General features: G+C 44.2%; 1 protein-coding gene across 3 annotated transcripts in view; it reads right to left on the bottom strand.

The window, feature by feature from the left end:
• Positions 1–19,160, bottom strand: part of pigg (phosphatidylinositol glycan anchor biosynthesis class G (EMM blood group)) — a 348,519-nt gene that overhangs the window by 97,087 nt on the left and 232,272 nt on the right. For all 3 annotated transcript variants that reach the window (XM_079839043.1, XM_079839044.1, XM_079839045.1), the window contains one exon: positions 13,334–13,740. In XM_079839043.1, the coding sequence (XP_079695169.1) occupies positions 13,334–13,740 (407 nt within the window). The remainder of the gene's footprint in view (positions 1–13,333; positions 13,741–19,160) is intronic.

Below are 19,160 nucleotides of genomic sequence, written 5' to 3' on the forward strand. Positions count from 1 at the left end.
GAGAAATTGAACAGGTGTTCCTAATAATCCTTTAGGTGAGTGTAGCTATTTAATGTGAATTTTACCAAATGTTTTGCTATTTTAAATAAACCTGTATATAAATAACATTACTAATTTTGGCAAATACATTTTGAAAATGCCATATATCCCCTTAAAACTGCACAACTGTAGAGTAAAAACATTAGGCTATTCAAAAAGCCATGGTGTCCAAGTTCGTAAATAAAGACTAAATGGCAGCTTCTGATATATTTGTATAGCGATTTATTTAATTAATCTCCCTCTTGCTGGTGTACCTTTACATCATTTGACATAGTCCAGTGAAGGCGTGTTTAGGGCAGGATTTACAGGAGTGCCCTGAGGCATGATCTCGGCCTGTGCTCGCGTTGGCCAGTGGAAAAGCAGCTAATGGGTGAAACCGGCAGAAGATTCACAAGATGGACATTTACTTTGAGTTAGTCAGAGATAAGATTGTATACATTTAAAAATCTTGCTTACTACTTACAAAGAACTAAATGGTTTAGCGCCCCAGTACTTGAGTGAGCTCTTAACACATTATACTCCATCACGTCTACTGCGGTCTCAAAACTCTGGCCAGTTGATAATACCTGGAATATCAAAATCAACTGCAGGCGGTCGATCCTTTTCCTATTTAGCACCTAAACTCTGGAACAGAATTAGTTGGAACAGTCCAATCATAGTGCGATGGAGCCATTGCCTCCTCTCACATGACTTTTCTCCATTCATTTCAACTACCCCACACAAAACTCACCGCACACATTAGGGGTTCTGTTTTAAGACAATGGGGAGAGAGGAGGCGCGCCTCCTGCTGTAACTTCACCTGCAGGTGTCGCTGTTGGGCAGTGTTACTTTATAAAAATGTGTGACTTCTACATGTTTTAATGTCACATTTTGTAATATTTGTGTTGTTGTTTTTTGCCAATATCGATTATTTTCTCATCTAGTTTTTTTGAGGAGGCACTATATGCTATATTGTTAGTTGCTTGGATAGCCAACAGCAACACCAACACTATCTCTGTAGTACCTTTTGTCATTTTAGAGTGTTAAGTTCTATTTCTGTAGTTATTTTGGTGAAAGTAACTCAAAAGTAATACAGGAGTAATGTAACGCATTACAATTCTGAGACAGTAATATTGTAGGGTAAAGAATTACTTTTAAATAACAGTAACAAGTAATGTATAATGCATTACAGTTTGGAGGTAACTTGCACAACACTGGTGAATAATAACTAAAATATTGGTCTGTGAGAGAACAAACAAAATAACACGAGAACCAACATACAAGCAAAAAGAATGAACTGAACAAGAGAAAGAATGATAAAAACAACAAGGAAAACAAACCAAAGAACAGGAAAGAAAATAGAGAAATGGAGTATGAACAAAAGAACAGACAAACTGAGGAAAGAAAGAGCAAACAAAGAGAGAACCAACAAAAATTAACAAATAAACACAAACAAAATAAAGAAAAAAAGAACAAACCAACAAACAAATGAACGACAAAAAGAACGAGAAAAACAAAAGAAAAAGAGAAAGAATGAATGAATGAACAATTGTATCAAAGTTAATAAAACAACAAAAGAACAATCAGGAAAAAATGACTAAAAAATGAACACAAAAAAAAGAAAAGAAAAGAAAAAATCATTTTAAATTCATTTTTTCCATAAAAAAAAAAATATATATATATATATATATATATATATATATATATATATATATATATATATATATATTGTTGCCAAATAGAATATTGATTTACAGTATATATGATTAGGGCTGTCAAATCAATTAATGGCGATTGAACACATCTAACCAAAGTTTGTGTTTATATAATATACGTGTGTACATATACATACGTGTGTGTGTGTATATAAATATATACCAACCAGGCATAACGTTATGACCGGTGAAGTGAATAACACTGATGATCTCTTCATCACCTGTTAGTGGGTGGGATATATTAGACAGCAAGTGAACATTTTGTCCTCAGAGTTGATGTGTTAGAAGCAGGAAAAATGGACGGCTAGACGACTGGGTCAGAGCATCTCCAAAACTGCAGCTCTTGTGGGGTGTTCCCGTTCAGCAGCGGTCAGTCTCTATCAAAAGTGCTCCAAGGAAGGAACAGTGGAGAACCGGCCACAGGGTCATGAAGGACCAGTGGAGAACCAGCCACAGGGTCATGAAGGACCAGTGGAGAACCAGCCACAGGGTCATGAAGGACCAGTGGAGAACCGGCCACAGGGTCATGAAGGACCAGTGGAGAACCGGCCACAGGGTCATGAAGGACCAGTGGAGAACCGGCCACAGGGTCATGGAGGAACAGTGGAGAACCGGCCACAGGGTCATGAAGGACCAGTGGAGAACCGGCCACAGGGTCATGGAGGACCAGTGGAGAACCGGCCACAGGGTCATGGAGGACCAGTGGAGAACCGGCCACAGGGTCATGGAGGAACAGTGGAGAACCGGCCACAGGGTCATGAAGGACCAGTGGAGAACCGGCCACAGGGTCATGGAGGACCAGTGGAGAACCGGCCACAGGGTCATGGAGGACCAGTGGAGAACCGGCCACAGGGTCATGGAGGAACAGTGGAGAACCGGCCACAGGGTCATGAAGGAACAGTGGAGAACCGGCCACAGGGTCATGAAGGACCAGTGGAGAACCGGCCCCAGGGTCATGAAGGACCAGTGGAGAACCGGCCACAGGGTCATGGAGGACCAGTGGAGAACCGGCCACAGGGTCATGGAGGACCAGTGGAGAACCGGCCACAGGGTCATGAAGGAACAGTGGAGAACCGGCCACAGGGTCATGAAGGAACAGTGGAGAACCGGCCACAGGGTCATGAAGGAACAGTGGAGAACCGGCCACAGGGTCATGAAGGACCAGTGGAGAACCGGCCCCAGGGTCATGAAGGAACAGTGGAGAACCGGCCACAGGGTCATGAAGGAACAGTGGAGAACCGGCCACAGGGTCATGAAGGACCAGTGGAGAACCGGCCACAGGGTCATGAAGGAACAGTGGAGAACCGGCCACAGGGTCATGAAGGAACAGTGGAGAACCGGCCACAGGGTCATGGAGGACCAGTGGAGAACCGGCCACAGGGTCATGAAGGAACAGTGGAGAACCGGCCACAGGGTCATGGAGGACCAGTGGAGAACCGGCCACAGGGTCATGGAGGACCAGTGGAGAACCGGCCACAGGGTCATGAAGGAACAGTGGAGAACCGGCCACAGGGTCATGAAGGAACAGTGGAGAACCGGCCACAGGGTCATGAAGGAACAGTGGAGAACCGGCCACAGGGTCATGAAGGAACAGTGGAGAACCGGCCACAGGGTCATGAAGGAACAGTGGAGAACCGGCCACAGGGTCATGAAGGAACAGTGGAGAACCGGCCACAGGGTCATGAAGGAACAGTGGAGAACCGGCCACAGGGTCATGAAGGACCAGTGGAGAACCGGCCACAGGGTCATGAAGGAACAGTGGAGAACCGGCCACAGGGTCATGGGCGGCCGAGGCTCATTGATGCCCGTGTGGTCCGATCAAACAGACGAGCTACTGGAGCTCAAACTGCTCAAGAAGTTAATGCTGGTTCTGATAGAAAGGTGTCAGAATACACAGAGCATCTCACTAATTTCGGTTAGTTCACAAGAACAGCGATTCACAGCATTACAGCGACCTAACTCATTTTCAATGAGCACCAGTGTTAGATGTGCTGCCAGACTCAGTCGAATACTGCATTCCAGTAGGAGCGCCTACGAGCAACCAGCAGCGCAGCGTCAAGACAACCTGCGGTGATTCAATCGCTGTCGGTGTGAATGCACCATTAACTCTCCATGCAGACAGTGAGACGTCTCACTACGGCTCAGAGCAGAGAAACATATCCTCAAAACTCTCCGAAATATTAATATAGTCAGTTACTGTGCCATTAATCGTTTTTGCTTCAATTTTGGCTTCCAAATGATGAAAACAGGGGGTGCCTTCACTCCTCCATGCAAGCCCAAACTTAACATCCAAATCAGTCAAATCACGTAATCTGAGCTGGACTTGCTTGAGATTAAACAAGTAATTAAAAGTGCATTATTAATAGGGTTGTGTATCGTTTGGGTTTTTTACGATACCGGTGCCAAACCGATACTTTTAAAACGGTACCGGAGCCTAAACGGTAAATACTACAATAGGCCCAATTTAACACTAAATAACAGTAACACTAATAACAGCAAAGGTATTCTTGGTATGCTACAAACCAGCTTCAAGGTTCAGCAATATTTTGCAGAAATATGACCATATTATAACAAATAGTAGTGCTGTCACTATACTGGAATTTGTAACTTCAATACGATACCTAAAAGAAGCATCGATATTCGATACCATTTTCGCTACCATGGGGAAAAAATGCTGCATATATTGTCAAATAGATATTTTTAATATAATTTATTTTTTTGTCCGTCTATTGAAAGTCTAGGCGATTCAAAATTTCTTCTGAAGAGATCACTTTATATGATAAAGCTTTTAAGGTATTTCTCATATATAAACGTTGATCAATTACCATTACAATTACACAAATATTTGCTGACTAATTGTGTTGCAATGGCTACAGCACAAGGAAGCTTGATTTCAAATTGAATTTAAAAAGACGAGTAAACAGTAATAAAATTAGAACAAATGACTAACAATAGCACAAATAAATACAATAGAATAAAGATACAAATTAAATAGACTGCTTTTTTTTCAGGTAGGTCTAACAGTATTCAGGTAAGAAACTGAATTTAAAAAACAAAGTAATCAAATTTAAAATAACATTGGATAATCTTCATTACAAAAAATGAAAAACAGATGAATCCATTAGAGTTTCACAAGTTAATCAGTCAAGAGCAGTAAGTGATCGTTTGTCTTTTTGTAGTTTGAATAATGAATAACTGCTGTCCCTTTAAAGGGGTGGTTGCATGCGATTTCACTTTTTTTTACTTAAGTGTGTTGCTGCTTGAGCATAAACAGTATCTGCAAAGTTACAGCGCTGAAAGTTCAATGCAAACGGAAATATTGTCTTTTAAAATTATGGCAGTTTATTGCCTACAAAAACGGCCGGTTTGGACTACAACAAGCTCCTTCCCGGGTTGGTGACATGATAAACACCTGCTATTAACATAAAAAATGCCCCCGTGAACACGCAACAAAGTGGGCGAGGACACGTCGCCGTCATTACGAAAGAGAGAGAGCTGTTGCAGAACTACAAACTACATTTGGCCATCTAACCAATCTAAGACCATTGCGTTTTTCGGAGGGATGGGCTTCACAGAAGCAAGAAGCAAACGAGCCGTTCAAAGGACAGTGGAGACAGTGGTGTGGAATAAAGGTCAAATATAAGAAAAATATGGCATTTAAAAAAAAAACGTATTAAGACATGTTATACTGCGCCCCATAAACACAACCAAGCCTAGAAAAAAAACAGACCACCCCTTTAAGACCCAATGCACGCATGGATCCCAAACACTCCTGGTACACATTCTTCCTGAACTGTTTACGACTGTGTTTACGTTAATACTCACCAAGATGGACATTGAGACATTTTTTGAGTGTATTTGACCATTAATAAGCTGGAAAAAGGAGCTCATTTTTGCACTTGTATGCCAGAGGTGGCTTTATTACGGTATGTGTGTGTGTGCGCTTCAGATGCAAGCGCGAAATCTGCAGGAATGAGTAGAATTTACGTTATGTGCAATCCTGCGTGAAATTCAGACCCGTCACGCCAACACTAACAAGAAGTCATAAGGAAAAATCCAGCAGAACCCGCGTTCGCCGTGTTTAGAGGGTTAACCGGACTGAATGAGAGGAATATCGTATCATTTCAGATATTTCAGTATCGATACATATCGAAATATCGATATTTTTGACAACACTAATACACAGCACCTGCTGCAGTATTTCACTCACTAAAAACAGCGGGAAGTTCTAAAACGTTTAACGTGAAAAACACTATTGGGTGAGTTACACCAATAAGGATTCAATCAAGTAAAGTTTAACACTAATCTAGGATTTGTTGATATGGGTTTTATTTTAAATAGAGTTGCTGCACCACTTCATTTTAAACACAGATTCATTACGCAGTAAAACCGTTAAATTATATTATTAAATTAAATTATAGAGCTGATCAAGCAGCAGACGGACAGGCTTAAGAATCCTTATTTGTGCAACCTACTCTTAAAGTGCCTCAATGTCCTAAAACAGTGATAATAAAAGATCAAATTCAGTTCACACCTTTTTGATGATGCATATAAACAGGCGAGCAGATGAGCCAAGAATATGAACGCAACGCGTTTTCTTTTTAATGGGTTTTGTTGGAAAAAAACGCATAACGAGAAACCTTGTGTTGCACTAATATTCTGAGTTAATTTGCTTGCCTGTACAAAGTATGCATCATCAATAAGGTGTATATTGAATTTGGTATTTTAATATCACTGTCTGGATTGATCAAACAGAATCTTTACAATGTAATCTCCTTAAAGACCCAGACAGGCTCCGTGATGGCCAGTTGCCCCGATGTGAATTCGCACCCTGATGCGATTTCATGCATTTTAAAGAAACTTGGACTGTGTTCTCAAATGACAGAACAGTACAACCAACAGACACTCGATCCCCTATAGAAATGGAATTCTATCCACTAATTCATTGACAATCTGTTTAATGAAGGAACATGCATTCTCCCCGGTACATTGTGTGTAGCATTTCTGTTTCTGTTTTACAAAGTTCCCTCTTGTAGTTAGTCGTGGTACTGCGCCGGCCAGCCACACACACATCAAACCATGTGGACCTTCTTCAACCATCACTGCAAGTTCACCATCATTCCTTCTTTCAACACGGAAGGAATCGATTGCAACCACAACAACATCAGACCGAACTATCAAGACTTTCTCCTGCGACTGTATGCGGACCCTCCTCAAAAACTCAGGCAAATGCAAGTAACGTACAATATACAAATTCGTTGTATAGTTAGTTAAAGCTGTAAACCCCTTTGCTCAAACAAAAGAGCTTGTTGTCTTAACTGATGGTTCTTCCAGGTTTTAGACTCTTTTCATAACTTCATTCCTCTGTTCTGATCCGGTTTCTCCAACACTTCCACTTTACATTCTACCCCCATGTTTGTATGATTTTGCGCTGTGCGTTTATGTTAGTAATGTGTTCGTGTTTCAGCTAAATAAACTCTTGTGCACATTCATGCGAGTTGATTCTGGTCTGCTTATAAATAAATTGTCACTTTAACGAATCGATCATAGCTACGAGCTAAGAAAGAGTTAATTTTTGAGAGTTGATAGACAATCAGTAATGAAAGTTCGCTGGACGAACATATTATTTGATTGTAATATTAATTCAGTTACATTCAGTTAATTCGGTTAACTGAAACAAATATTCATAATTAATTGTAACGAGTTATGATCAATTATTAATATTTCCCCTTTGAGCTAATTTGTTACAATACTGACTACAAACCTGGTAAAAATGACTGGTGGGCAATGGAGGAAAGCCTTGTTTTGCCCTCCAGGTGGGCGTTCCTATAAGCGTGTGACGTCATGTGAAAACTATGAATAGAGACAGAGCGACACGCGTCATAATCTGAAGACCACGCCCACAAGGGGGGGAAAACAATCGAACCGTCTCCATAGACCTTGTATTGCGTGAAGTGCCTCCTTGTCATTTCTGACTTATAACAAAAAACTGAATGTCTAAAATCTGCTGTGTGACAGGGTGTACAGCAAACAAGCTACAAAACACAGAACCAAAAACCCAGAAGTTTTTATAAGCTGTTGACCCAAAAAACGAGCGTTTAAGGACACAAAAGTGGATACAGGCAATTGAGACAGAGCGCGACATGTTATATTACACTGAGAACTACACACACTAGAGGGGAACGTAATCAGAGACAGGAAATATAATATATAACACTGACATTTGGATATTTGGACAGTGACGAAATGTTTACTGCACACAGGCATACTGAGACACACTGAGTGTCAGGATCCCAAAATGTACCCATTCTTCCTGCTGAAGCTTCACGTCTTATTGCCTGTCTCCACTTCTATCCCCTTAAACACTCGTTTTTTTGGGTCGACAGCTTATAAAAACTTAGTTCTGGGTTTATTAGCTTGTTGGCTGTACACCCTGTCACATATCAGCTTTTAGACATTGTTCTGTGTTTTGTTATAAGTCCGACATAACAAAAATGTACAGGCATTTGCGAACTGCACAACATATACGAAAAGAGGCGTCAAGAAATAACCAACGTCACAATATAATTTATGCAAAGATATGGCCCCACTTTATATTAGGTGGCCTTAACTACTATGTACTTACATCAAAAAATAAGTACAATGTACTTACTGTGTTCAAATTGTATTGCAAAACACTTTTGCTGATATTGAGGTGGGATACAGGTAGGGTAAGGGACAGGTGTGGTGGTGTGGGTAAGTTTAAGGGTAAAGTTAGGGACAGGTGTGGTGGTATGGGTAAGTTTAAGGGTGAAGTTAGGGACAGGTGTGGTGGTATGGGTAAGTTTAAGGGTAAAGTTAGGGACAGGTGTGATGGTATGGGTAAGTTTAAGGGTGAAGTTAGGGACAGGTGTGGTGGTATGGGTAAGTTTAAGGGTAAAGTTAGGGACAGGTGTGGTGGTATGGGTAAGTTTAAGGGTGAAGTTAGGGACAGGTGTGGTGGTATGGGTAAGTTTAAGGGTAAAGTTAGGGACAGGTGTGATGGTATGGGTAAGTTTAAGGGTGAAGTTAGGGACAGGTGTGGTGGTATGGGTAAGTTTAAGGGTGAAGTTAGGGACAGGTGTGGTGGTATGGGTAAGTTTAAGGGTAAAGTTAGGGACAGGTGTGATGGTATGGGTAAGTTTAAGGGTAAAGTTAGGGACAGGTGTGGTGGTATGGGTAAGTTTAAGGGTAAAGTTAGGGACAGGTGTGGTGGTATGGGTAAGTTTAAGGGTAAAGTTAGGGACAGGTGTGGTGGTATGGGTAAGTTTAAGGGTAAAGTTAGGGACAGGTGTGGTGGTATGGGTAAGTTTAAGGGTAAAGTTAGGGACAGGTGTGGTGGTATGGGTAAGTTTAAGGGTAAAGTTAGGGACAGGTGTGGTGGTGTGGGTAAGTTTAAGGGTAAAGTTAGGGACAGGTGTGGTGGTATGGGTAAGTTTAAGGGTAAAGTTAGGGACAGGTGTGGTGGTGTGGGTAAGTTTAAGGGTAAAGTTAGGGACAGGTGTGGTGGTATGGGTAAGTTTAAGGGTAAAGTTAGGGACAGGTGTGGTGGTGTGGGTAAGTTTAAGGGTAAAGTTAGGGACAGGTGTGGTGGTATGGGTAAGTTTAAGGGTAAAGTTAGGGACAGGTGTGGTGGTGTGGGTAAGTTTAAGGGTAAAGTTAGGGACAGGTGTGGTGGTATGGGTAAGTTTAAGGGTAAAGTTAGGGACAGGTGTGGTGGTGTGGGTAAGTTTAAGGGTAAAGTTAGGGACAGGTGTGGTGGTATGGGTAAGTTTAAGGGTAAAGTTAGGGACAGGTGTGGTGGTGTGGGTAAGTTTAAGGGTAAAGTTAGGGACAGGTGTGGTGGTGTGGGTAAGTTTAAGGGTAAAGTTAGGGACAGGTGTGGTGGTGTGGGTAAGTTTAAGGGTAGGGTTAGGGACAGGTGTGGTGGTATGGGTAAGTTTAAGGGGAAAGTTAGGGACAGGTGTGGTGGTGTGGGTAAGTTTAAGGGTAAAGTTAGGGACAGGTGTGGTGGTGTGGGTAAGTTTAAGGGTAAAGTTAGGGACAGGTGTGGTGGTGTGGGTAAGTTTAAGGGTAAAGTTAGGGACAGGTGTGGTGGTGTGGGTAAGTTTAAGGGTAAAGTTAGGGACAGGTGTGGTGGTGTGGGTAAGTTTAAGGGTAAAGTTAGGGACAGGTGTGGTGGTATGGGTAAGTTTAAGGGTAAAGTTAGGGACAGGTGTGGTGGTGTGGGTAAGTTTAAGGGTAAAGTTAGGGACAGGTGTGGTGGTGTGGGTAAGTTTAAGGGTAAAGTTAGGGACAGGTGTGGTGGTATGGGTAAGTTTAAGGGTAAAGTTAGGGACAGGTGTGGTGGTATGAGTAAGTTTAAGGGTAGGGTTAGGGACAGGTGTGGTGGTGTGGGTAAGTTTAAGGGTAAAGTTAGGGACAGGTGTGGTGGTGTGGGTAAGTTTAAGGGTAAAGTTAGGGACAGGTGTGGTGGTGTGGGTAAGTTTAAGGGTAAAGTTAGGGACAGGTGTGGTGGTATGAGTAAGTTTAAGGGTAGGGTTAGGGACAGGTGTGGTGGTGTGGGTAAGTTTAAGGGTAAAGTTAGGGACAGGTGTGGTGGTGTGGGTAAGTTTAAGGGTAGGGTTAGGGACAGGTGTGGTGGTATGAGTAAGTTTAAGGGTAGGGTTAGGGACAGGTGTGATGGTATGGGTAAGTTTAAGGGTAAAGTCAGGGACAGGTGTGGTGGTGTGGGTAAGTTGAAGGGTAAAGTTAGGGACAGGTGTGGTGGTATGGGTAAGTTTAAGGGTAAAGTTAGGGACAGGTGTGGTGGTGTGGGTAAGTTTAAGGGTAAAGTTAGGGACAGGTGTGGTGGTGTGGGTAAGTTTAAGGGTAGGGTTAGGGGCAGGTGTGGTGGTATGAGTAAGTTTAAGGGTAAAGTTAGGGACAGGTGTGGTGGTGTGGGTAAGTTTAAGGGTAAAGTTAGGGACAGGTGTGGTGGTATGGGTAAGTTTAAGGGTAGGGTTAGGGACAGGTGTGGTGGTATGGGTAAGTTTAAGGGTACAGTTAGGGACAGGTGTGGTGGTATGGGTAAGTTTAAGGGTACAGTTAGGGACAGGTGTGGTGGTATGGGTAAGTTTAAGGGTAAAGTTAGGGACAGGTGTGGTGGTATGAGTAAACTTAAGGGTAAAGTTAGGGACAGGTGTGGTGGTATGGGTAAGTTTAAGGGTAAAGTTAGGGACAGGTGTGGTGGTATGGGTAAGTTTAAGGGTAGGGTTAGGGACAGGTGTGGTGGTATGGGTAAGTTTAAGGGTACAGTTAGGGACAGGTGTGGTGGTATGAGTAAACTTAAGGGTAAAGTTAGGGACAGGTGTGGTGGTATGAGTAACTTTAAGGGTAAAGTTAGGGACAGGTGTGGTGGTATGAGTAACTTTAAGGGTACAGTTAGGGACAGGTGTGGTGGTATGAGTAAGTTTAAGGGTAAAGTTAGGGACAGGTGTGGTGGTATGAGTAACTTTAAGGGTAAAGTTAGGGACAGGTGTGGTGGTATGGGTAAGTTTAAGGGTAGGGTTAGGGACAGGTGTGGTGGTATGGGTAAGTTTAAGGGTACAGTTAGGGACAGGTGTGGTGGTATGGGTAAGTTTAAGGGTACAGTTAGGGACAGGTGTGGTGGTATGGGTAAGTTTAAGGGTAAAGTTAAGGACAGGTGTGGTGGTATGGGTAAGTTTAAGGGTACAGTTAGGGACAGGTGTGGTGGTATGGGTAAGTTTAAGGGTAAAGTTAAGGACAGGTGTGGTGGTATGAGTAAACTTAAGGGTAAAGTTAGGGACAGGTATGGTGGGATGGGTAAGTTTAAGGGTAAAGTTAGGGACAGGTGTGGTGGTATGGGTAAGTTTAAGGGTAAAGTTAGGGACAGGTGTGGTGGGATGGGTAAGTTTAAGGGTAGGGTTAGGTTTAAGGGTAGGGTTAGGTGTAAGGGAAGTGTCAACTGTGTAATTACAAATGTAAGTACAGAAATTAATTACAGATGTAATTACATGCAGGTATTTTTTAAAATGTAAGTACAATGTAAAAACATGTATGTACACAATAAGTGCATTGTATCAAATGATTAATTAAAATGTTAGTACATATTAGTTAAGGCCACCTAATATAAAGTGGGTCCAAAGATATTGTGTCCGCAAATATTGGCAATAAAACCAGCTTCCAAAACAAATATACACACAAATATGTGTGTAAGGAAATAATGTTTCAAAAATGTGATTAAAGCTACACTGTGTGATATTTTCCCCCATCTAGCGGATGACCATCCAGTGAATTTTAGTTTCTGTTCCTCTCAATTCCGATTTCGTTTGAACTCCTATGGTGGCCGATTTAGTCCAAGATTAACATGGCTTCCAGTTCGACACGGTGCCTGTGGGATATTCTGTGCGCAGTGGGATGGTTGAAACTCAACTGGCCTAATTATTCGGCTAGAAAGAACTGCAGCTAATCCAGAGTGAACTTTGATGATAGTAATGTTTATTCAGTCATCCAATTGCAAGGCATAAACAGGTTTGCGTGGATATGTACATAAATGTGGTTTCTGTGAGAGAACAAATAAGGATGGTAAATATACATGATAATGACATGACAGAAGATACACAGTTAAGAACTGTATAACTATACTTATAAGTTACATTTGTATAATGTAACCGTAAAGCAGAGCTTATTGTACCATATATAGGCGCTAAATGCAGCTGCATTAAAAGGAGCGGAGCTGCCGCTGCTAACAAGCGGTGTCGGGTTACAAAAGTGTGTGCGCCGCTTTAACGTTAGCACTGCAGTGCGCTCTGTATAACAATTGTTAATATGCCGATCAGACCTGATACATATTTCCATCAACATACATTACAAGCAAATATTTTCTATAAACGAATAAACATTGTTGATAACAAAGTAACTGAATGATTATTCAAATAGGTGAGTATTACGCTCTTGTATGTTGACACAAAAATACTTCTGAGGTGAAATCCACTGAATTATGCGATGACACACTCTGAAACACATCTACAATGACAATAACTATTATTACTTACGGAGTTATTAACGCACAGAAATACCACACAAGGAAAAACAGACTTTTGAGGAATAAACAAGCCAGGAAAACTCCGTATAACTGTTACTGGACGCCGCTGAGATGAAAACTCTCTGCACATGCACCAGACAAGTCTGAACAAGTTGACGCGCACATGCGCGAGGCAGGGAATTTTGTACAGTGCCATCGAGTATTAAAACGCCAAAGGCGAAGCTTGAATTTACGGGTATGTCCCTCTTTGGCTGATGTACTTTCAAGATGGAGGGGCAACATGGCGACCCGCATTCGAACCCCTCACCCGTATGTATTTTCAATGGCATATTATAAACTTACGAGAATACTTTATTACTTGAAAGAAGTAAATATACATTAATGAGCACATATATTTTTTAAAGAACTAAGTGTTTTTAGCTAAGAATAAACTAAAAAAGTTAGCTTTAAAATTGAAATTGCAATATTGATTAAAAAAAAATCATGATAGAATCATGCACAGCCAAAACCAACCGTGACGTCTTTCTGTTCTTACCTGTTGAGCCAGTGTCCAAAGTCGGGCAGGTGCGCCCACTGCACTCCGGTCTGATTCAGTGACCTCAGCAGGCGACAGCAGGCCAGGGTCAGCAGCGGGGTCGCCAGGGCCAGCCACTTCTCCGAACCCGCGCTCATTCCCAGCTCCGCCGCCGGGGAGAAAGCCGACCGCTCCTCTGCGCTGGAGGGGAGCAGAGATCCCTCATCCTCTTCTTCACCTCTGTGCCTCTGCTCCCTGAAGTACTTCCTGCAGACGTCCTGGAAGACGGCCAGGCACAGCGTGTTGAGCAGGAAGTACCAGGTCTGGTGTTCCTCCTCTATGAAGCTGCTGGCGCCCAAACTGAGCGTGTGACCCACGGTACCGACCAGCAACAGAGTGTCTAACTCCGACAGAGTCCAGCCAGAACTCTAGAAAGAGACAGAGACGGGCTACACATTAATCCTGTTACAAACCTAGAGAGCTGCCTTGCTGTTTAAAGGGGACCTATTGTGCACCTCATTACAAGATGAAACATAAAGGCCCGGGTATACTTCACTTACCGCGCCCGGACGCGTCACGCGCGCAGCCCTGTCCGCGTGTCTTTCAAAGTATACTACACAACGGATGCGCGCGGAGGATCGCGTTCGACACATGCGCAGTAAAAAAGTGTCTATGCTCTACCAGACATCGGAGGGCAGCACTGAGTCCTGTCATCAACGGGACATTCGCTGGGCATGGTCGGAGAAGAACTGTAGTGCATCCACCATTGCAACATAGTTTGGAAGAAACACTGAAGAATCAAAAATTCTCTCTTTTTTTTCCAAGCGTGTTGTTTTTAAACCGGTCTTTGCACACTCTTCTTCGACGGCTGAACACTGTGCTCAATACTGTGTTTATTGCCACCTAGTGAACTCTTCTGTACTGCTGGCGCATGCGCTGCTGCACGCGGACCGTCCGTGCGGTCACAAAATTTGGGCTGCGCGCGGACGGGGTGTGCGGCCGGCCGCGAGCCCTCCGAGTGACGAAAATTACGTCATGCGGGCGGTGCACGAACGCGGACGGCCGAAGTATACCCGGGCCTTAAGTCCCCAGAATGTGCCTGTGAAGATTCAGCACAAAATACCCCACAGATCATTTATTAAACCATGTTGTAAATGCCCTTTTTTGAGTAGAAGGAAAAACATGCATGTATCTTTAAATGCAAATGAGCTGCTGATCCACACCCCCTTTTCCAGAAGAGGGAGGAGCCTATAAAACTCATGCATCCAATACTCTGGCAAAAACTACAACAGCTGATGTCAGACGGAGCGTTCTCTTTCTTTCACGTCTTATTGCACTTTAAACTGTCCAATACACAGAAGGTTATGTTAAAAACACACAAAGTTCATATAAACACAGGCGGTTATGTCTGTGAACGTGCTGTTAAATTCTCTGGCGAGGAGATAAACATGGTGGAGCTCACTGAGGGGCGGAGCTATGCTAATAGGGCAGAGTCCATCAGCAGTTGTGGGTGGGGTCTATGCAAATAGGGCAGAGTCTGTCAGCTGTCGTGGGTGGGGTCTATGCAAATAGGGCAGAGTTTGTCAGCTGTCGTGGGTGGGGTCTATGCAAATAGGGCAGAGTCTGTCAGCAGTCGTGGGCGGGGTCTATGCAAATAGGGCAGAGTCTGTCAGCAGTCGTGGGTGGGGTCTATGCTAATAGGGCAGAGTCTGTCAGCTGTCGTGGGTGGGGTCTATGCAAATAGGGCAGAGTCTGTCAGCAGTCGTGGGCGGGGTCTATACTAATAGGGCGGAGTCTGTCAGCAGTCATGGGTGGGGTCTATACTAATAGGGCGGAGTCTGTCAGCAGTCGTGGGTGGGGTCTATGCAAATAGGGCAGAGTCTGTCAGCTGTCGTGGGTGGGGTCTATGCAAATAGGGTGGAGTCTGTCAGCTGTCATGGGTGGGGTCTATGCAAATAGGGCGGAGTCTGTCAGCTGTCGTGGGTGGGGTCTATGCAAATAGGGCAGAAACTGTCAGCTGTCGTGGGTGGGGTCTATGCTAATAGGCAGTGTTGGGAATAACGGCGTTATAGATAAACGGCGTTACTAACGGAATTACTTTTTTCAGTAACGAGTAATCAAACGAATTACTGTTTCTTCCGTTACAACGCTGTTAGCGTTACTGAGTAAAAAAATGCGGCGTTACTATAATTGAGCTCATTGAAGCGGTTTTCATCCGAACAGGCTCTCTGTCAGTCAGACCTGCAGCGCGCGTGTGTGTGTGTGTGTGTGTGTGCGCGCGCTACCCATGCGTGTTGGGGGTTGGGTTGGGTGGTACACAACTGATGATGATTGGTGGGTGGGAGACAAGGTTGAGGTTGATAGGTTTAGTTCACACACCTTTGACGCACACGCATATGCACAGTCAGCGATGGCAGTCCAACGACTTCAAAGGTAGCTTTCGCAAACTGGAAGTATAAGCGCTACTTTTCCCTCGTTGAGGTGAACGGTAAGAATGTTTATAAACATATAAACATTACATAAATTTAACGTGAAGCTTATGCCCAGGGAGAAAGAGTCTATCCACGTCGGTGGCAAGTAATTCTATTTCTAATCTAATGAAGCGCCACAACATTAGTGGCTAAAAACCCAGGTGATAACGTGAGCTCCACTACCAGAGGAGTAGTAAAGAAGTACTGATACTATTTACACAGTATTTAAACTATAGTAGGTCTACTGATAATATTTACACAATATGTACACTATAGTAGGTCTACTGATAATATTTACAATAATATATTGAATTTGATAGGTGTCTCACATTGTCCCACAGCAACATTACAATAGTGTACATTAATGTACAATGTTTTATAATAATAATTTATTCTATTTAGTGTCCAATTCATTCATTTAACATATCTAATATTGGGGGCATCCAAGTTATTTGACATATTTGAACATTTGAAGAAAAAAAAAAGTAACACATTAGTTACTTTCCCTGGTAATTAGTTACTTTTATAATGATGTAACTCAGTTACTAACTCAGTTACTATTTGTAAGAAGTAACTAGTAACTATAACTAATTACTTTTTTAAAGTAACGTGCCCAACACTGCTAATAGGGCAGAGTCTGTCAGCTGTCATGGGTGGGGTCTATGCAAATAGGGCAGAAACTGTCAGCTGTTGTGGGTGGGGTCTATGCTAATAGGGCAGAGTCTGTCAGCTGTCGTGGGTGGGGTCTATGCAAATAGGGCAGAGTCTGTCAGCTGTCGTGGGTGGGGTCTATGCAAATAGGGCAGAGTCTGTCAGCTGTCGTGGGTGGGGTCTATGCAAATAGGGCAGAAACTGTCAGCTGTCGTGGGTGGGGTCTATGCAAATAGGGCAGAGTCTGTCAGCTGTCATGGGTGGGGTCTATGCAAATAGGGCAGAGTCGGTCAGCTGTCGTGGGTGGGGTCTATGCTAATAGGGCAGAGTCTGTCAGCTGTCGGGGGTGGAGTCTATGCTAATAGGGCAGAGTCGGTCAGCTGTCGTGGGTGGGGTCTATGCAAATAGGGCAGAAACTGTCAGCTGTCGGGGGTGGAGTCTATGCTAATAGGGCAGAGTCGGTCAGCTGTCGTGGGTGGGGTCTATGCAAATAGGGCAGAAACTGTCAGCTGTCGGGGGTGGAGTCTATGCTAATAGGGCAGAGTCGTCAGCTGTCGTGGGTGGGGTCTATGCAAATAGGGCAGAGTCGGTCAGCTGTCGTGGGTGGGGTCTATGCTAATAGGCAGAGTCTGTCAGCAGTCGTGGGTGAGGTCTATGCAAATGAGGCAGAGTCTGTCAGCAGTCGTGGGTGGGGTCTATGCAAATGGGCAGAGTCTGTCAGCTATCGTGGGAGGGGTCTATGCAAATAGGGCAGAGTCTGTCAGCTGTCATGGGTGGAGTCTATGCAAATAGGGTGGAGTCTGTCAGCTGTCCTGGGTGGGGTCTATGCAAATAGGGCAGAGTCTGTCAGCTGTCGTGGGTGGAGTCTATGCAAATAGGGAGGAGTCTGTCAGCTGTCCTGGGTGGGGTCTATGCAAATAGGGCAGAGTCTGTCAGCTGTCGTGGGTGGAGTCTATGCAAATAGGGCGGAGTCTGTCAGCTGTCGTGGGAGGGGTCAATGCAAAAAGGGCAGACTCTGTCAGCAGTCGTGGGTGGGGTCTATGCAAATAGGGCAGAGTCTGTCAGCAGTCGTGGGTGGGGTCTATGCAAATAGGGCGGAGTCTGTCAGCTGTCGTGGGTGGGGTCTATGCAAATAGGGCAGAGTCTGTCAGCTGTCATGGGTGGGGTCTATGCAAATAGGGCAGAGTCTGTCAGCTGTCATGGGTGGGGTCTATGCAAATAGGGCAGAGTCTGTCAGCTGTCCGGGGTGGGGTCTATGCAAATAGGGCAGAGTCTGTCAGCTGTCATGGGTGGGGTCTATGCAAATAGGGCGGAGTCTGTCAGCTGTCATGGGTGGAGTCTATGTAAATAGGGCAGAGTCTGTCAGCTGTCGTGGGTAGGGTCTATGCAAATAGGGCAGAGTCTGTCAGCTGTCATGGGTGGGGTCTATGCAAATAGGGTGGAGTCTGTCAGCTGTCGTGGGTGGGGTCTATGCAAATAGGGCAGAGTCTGTCAGCTGTCATGGGTGGGGTCTATGCTAATAGGGCAGAGTCTGTCAGCTGTCGTGGGTGGGGTCTATGCAAATAGGGCAGAGTCTGTCAGCAGTCGTGGGTGGGGTCTATGCAAATAGGGCAGAGTCTGTCAGCAGTCGTGGGTGGGGTCTATGCAAATAGGGCAGAGTCTGTCAGCAGTCGTGGGTGGGGTCTATGCAAATAGGGCAGAGTCTGTCAGTTGTCATGGGTGGGGTCTATGCAAATAGGGTGGAGTCTGTCAGCTGTCGTGGGTGGGGTCTATGCAAATAGGGCAGAGTCTGTCAGCTGTCATGGGTGGGGTCTATGCAAATAGGGTGGAGTCTGTCAGCTGTCGTGGGTGGGGTCTATGCTAATAGGGCAGAGTCTGTCAGCTGTCGTGGGTGGGGTCTTGGCAAATAGGGCAGAGTCTGTCAGCAGTCGTGGGTGGGGTCTATGCAAATGGGGCAGAGTCTGTCAGCTGTCGTGGGTGGAGTCAAATAGGGTGGAGTCTGTCAGCTGTCGTGGGTGGGGTCTATGCTAATAGGGCGGAGACTGTCAGTTGTCATGGGCGGGGCCTAGGCACATTACATAGAAACTGCAAACTGCTTATTCTGAGACAATTTTCATGATTTATGGGGATTAAAAAAGGAGTGGGTGGATTTTTACCATTATATGGTGGTTGTGTACACACACTGCCGACCCACATTTATGTTCAAACATCACGTGAAATTGAATTTTGCATAATAGGTCTCCTTTAATGCTCCTTTAATACCAAAGTATACATCAGAAGGGTCCACAGATGTCCGTGCACAGACATATTTTTGTGTCCACGCGGTCAGTGCACGAACTACAGCGCATGTCAAAGTGACTTGAGTGCTTGAAAACAAAGTCCACACACGCCGAACACATCTTTCCATGCGGCCAAAGGAGAATACTTTAAAAGGCTCACACACTCAATTGTGCGCAAGATCCCTTCAACAACACATCACGTATGGCACCTTCCATACAGACAAAAGTTTGCAGAAACACAAAAATAAATCAATACAAGCAGTCTGATGTGTGTGTGTGTGTGTGTGAGAGAGAGAGGGAGAGAGAAAGAGAGAGAGAGAGAGAGAGAGAAATGGAGTGGAAAAGGTGAAGCGGTGGGAGTTGAAAAGGGCAAAAACCACAAACAAGCGAAACATCTGATGGTGTGTGACAGTAAAACTCTGCTGACACCAAAGTTACTGCTGTCCA

The sequence above is a fragment of the Gobio gobio genome (assembly GCF_949357685.1).
Source record: "Gobio gobio genome assembly, chromosome: 16".
Lineage (NCBI taxonomy): Eukaryota > Metazoa > Chordata > Actinopteri > Cypriniformes > Gobionidae > Gobio > Gobio gobio.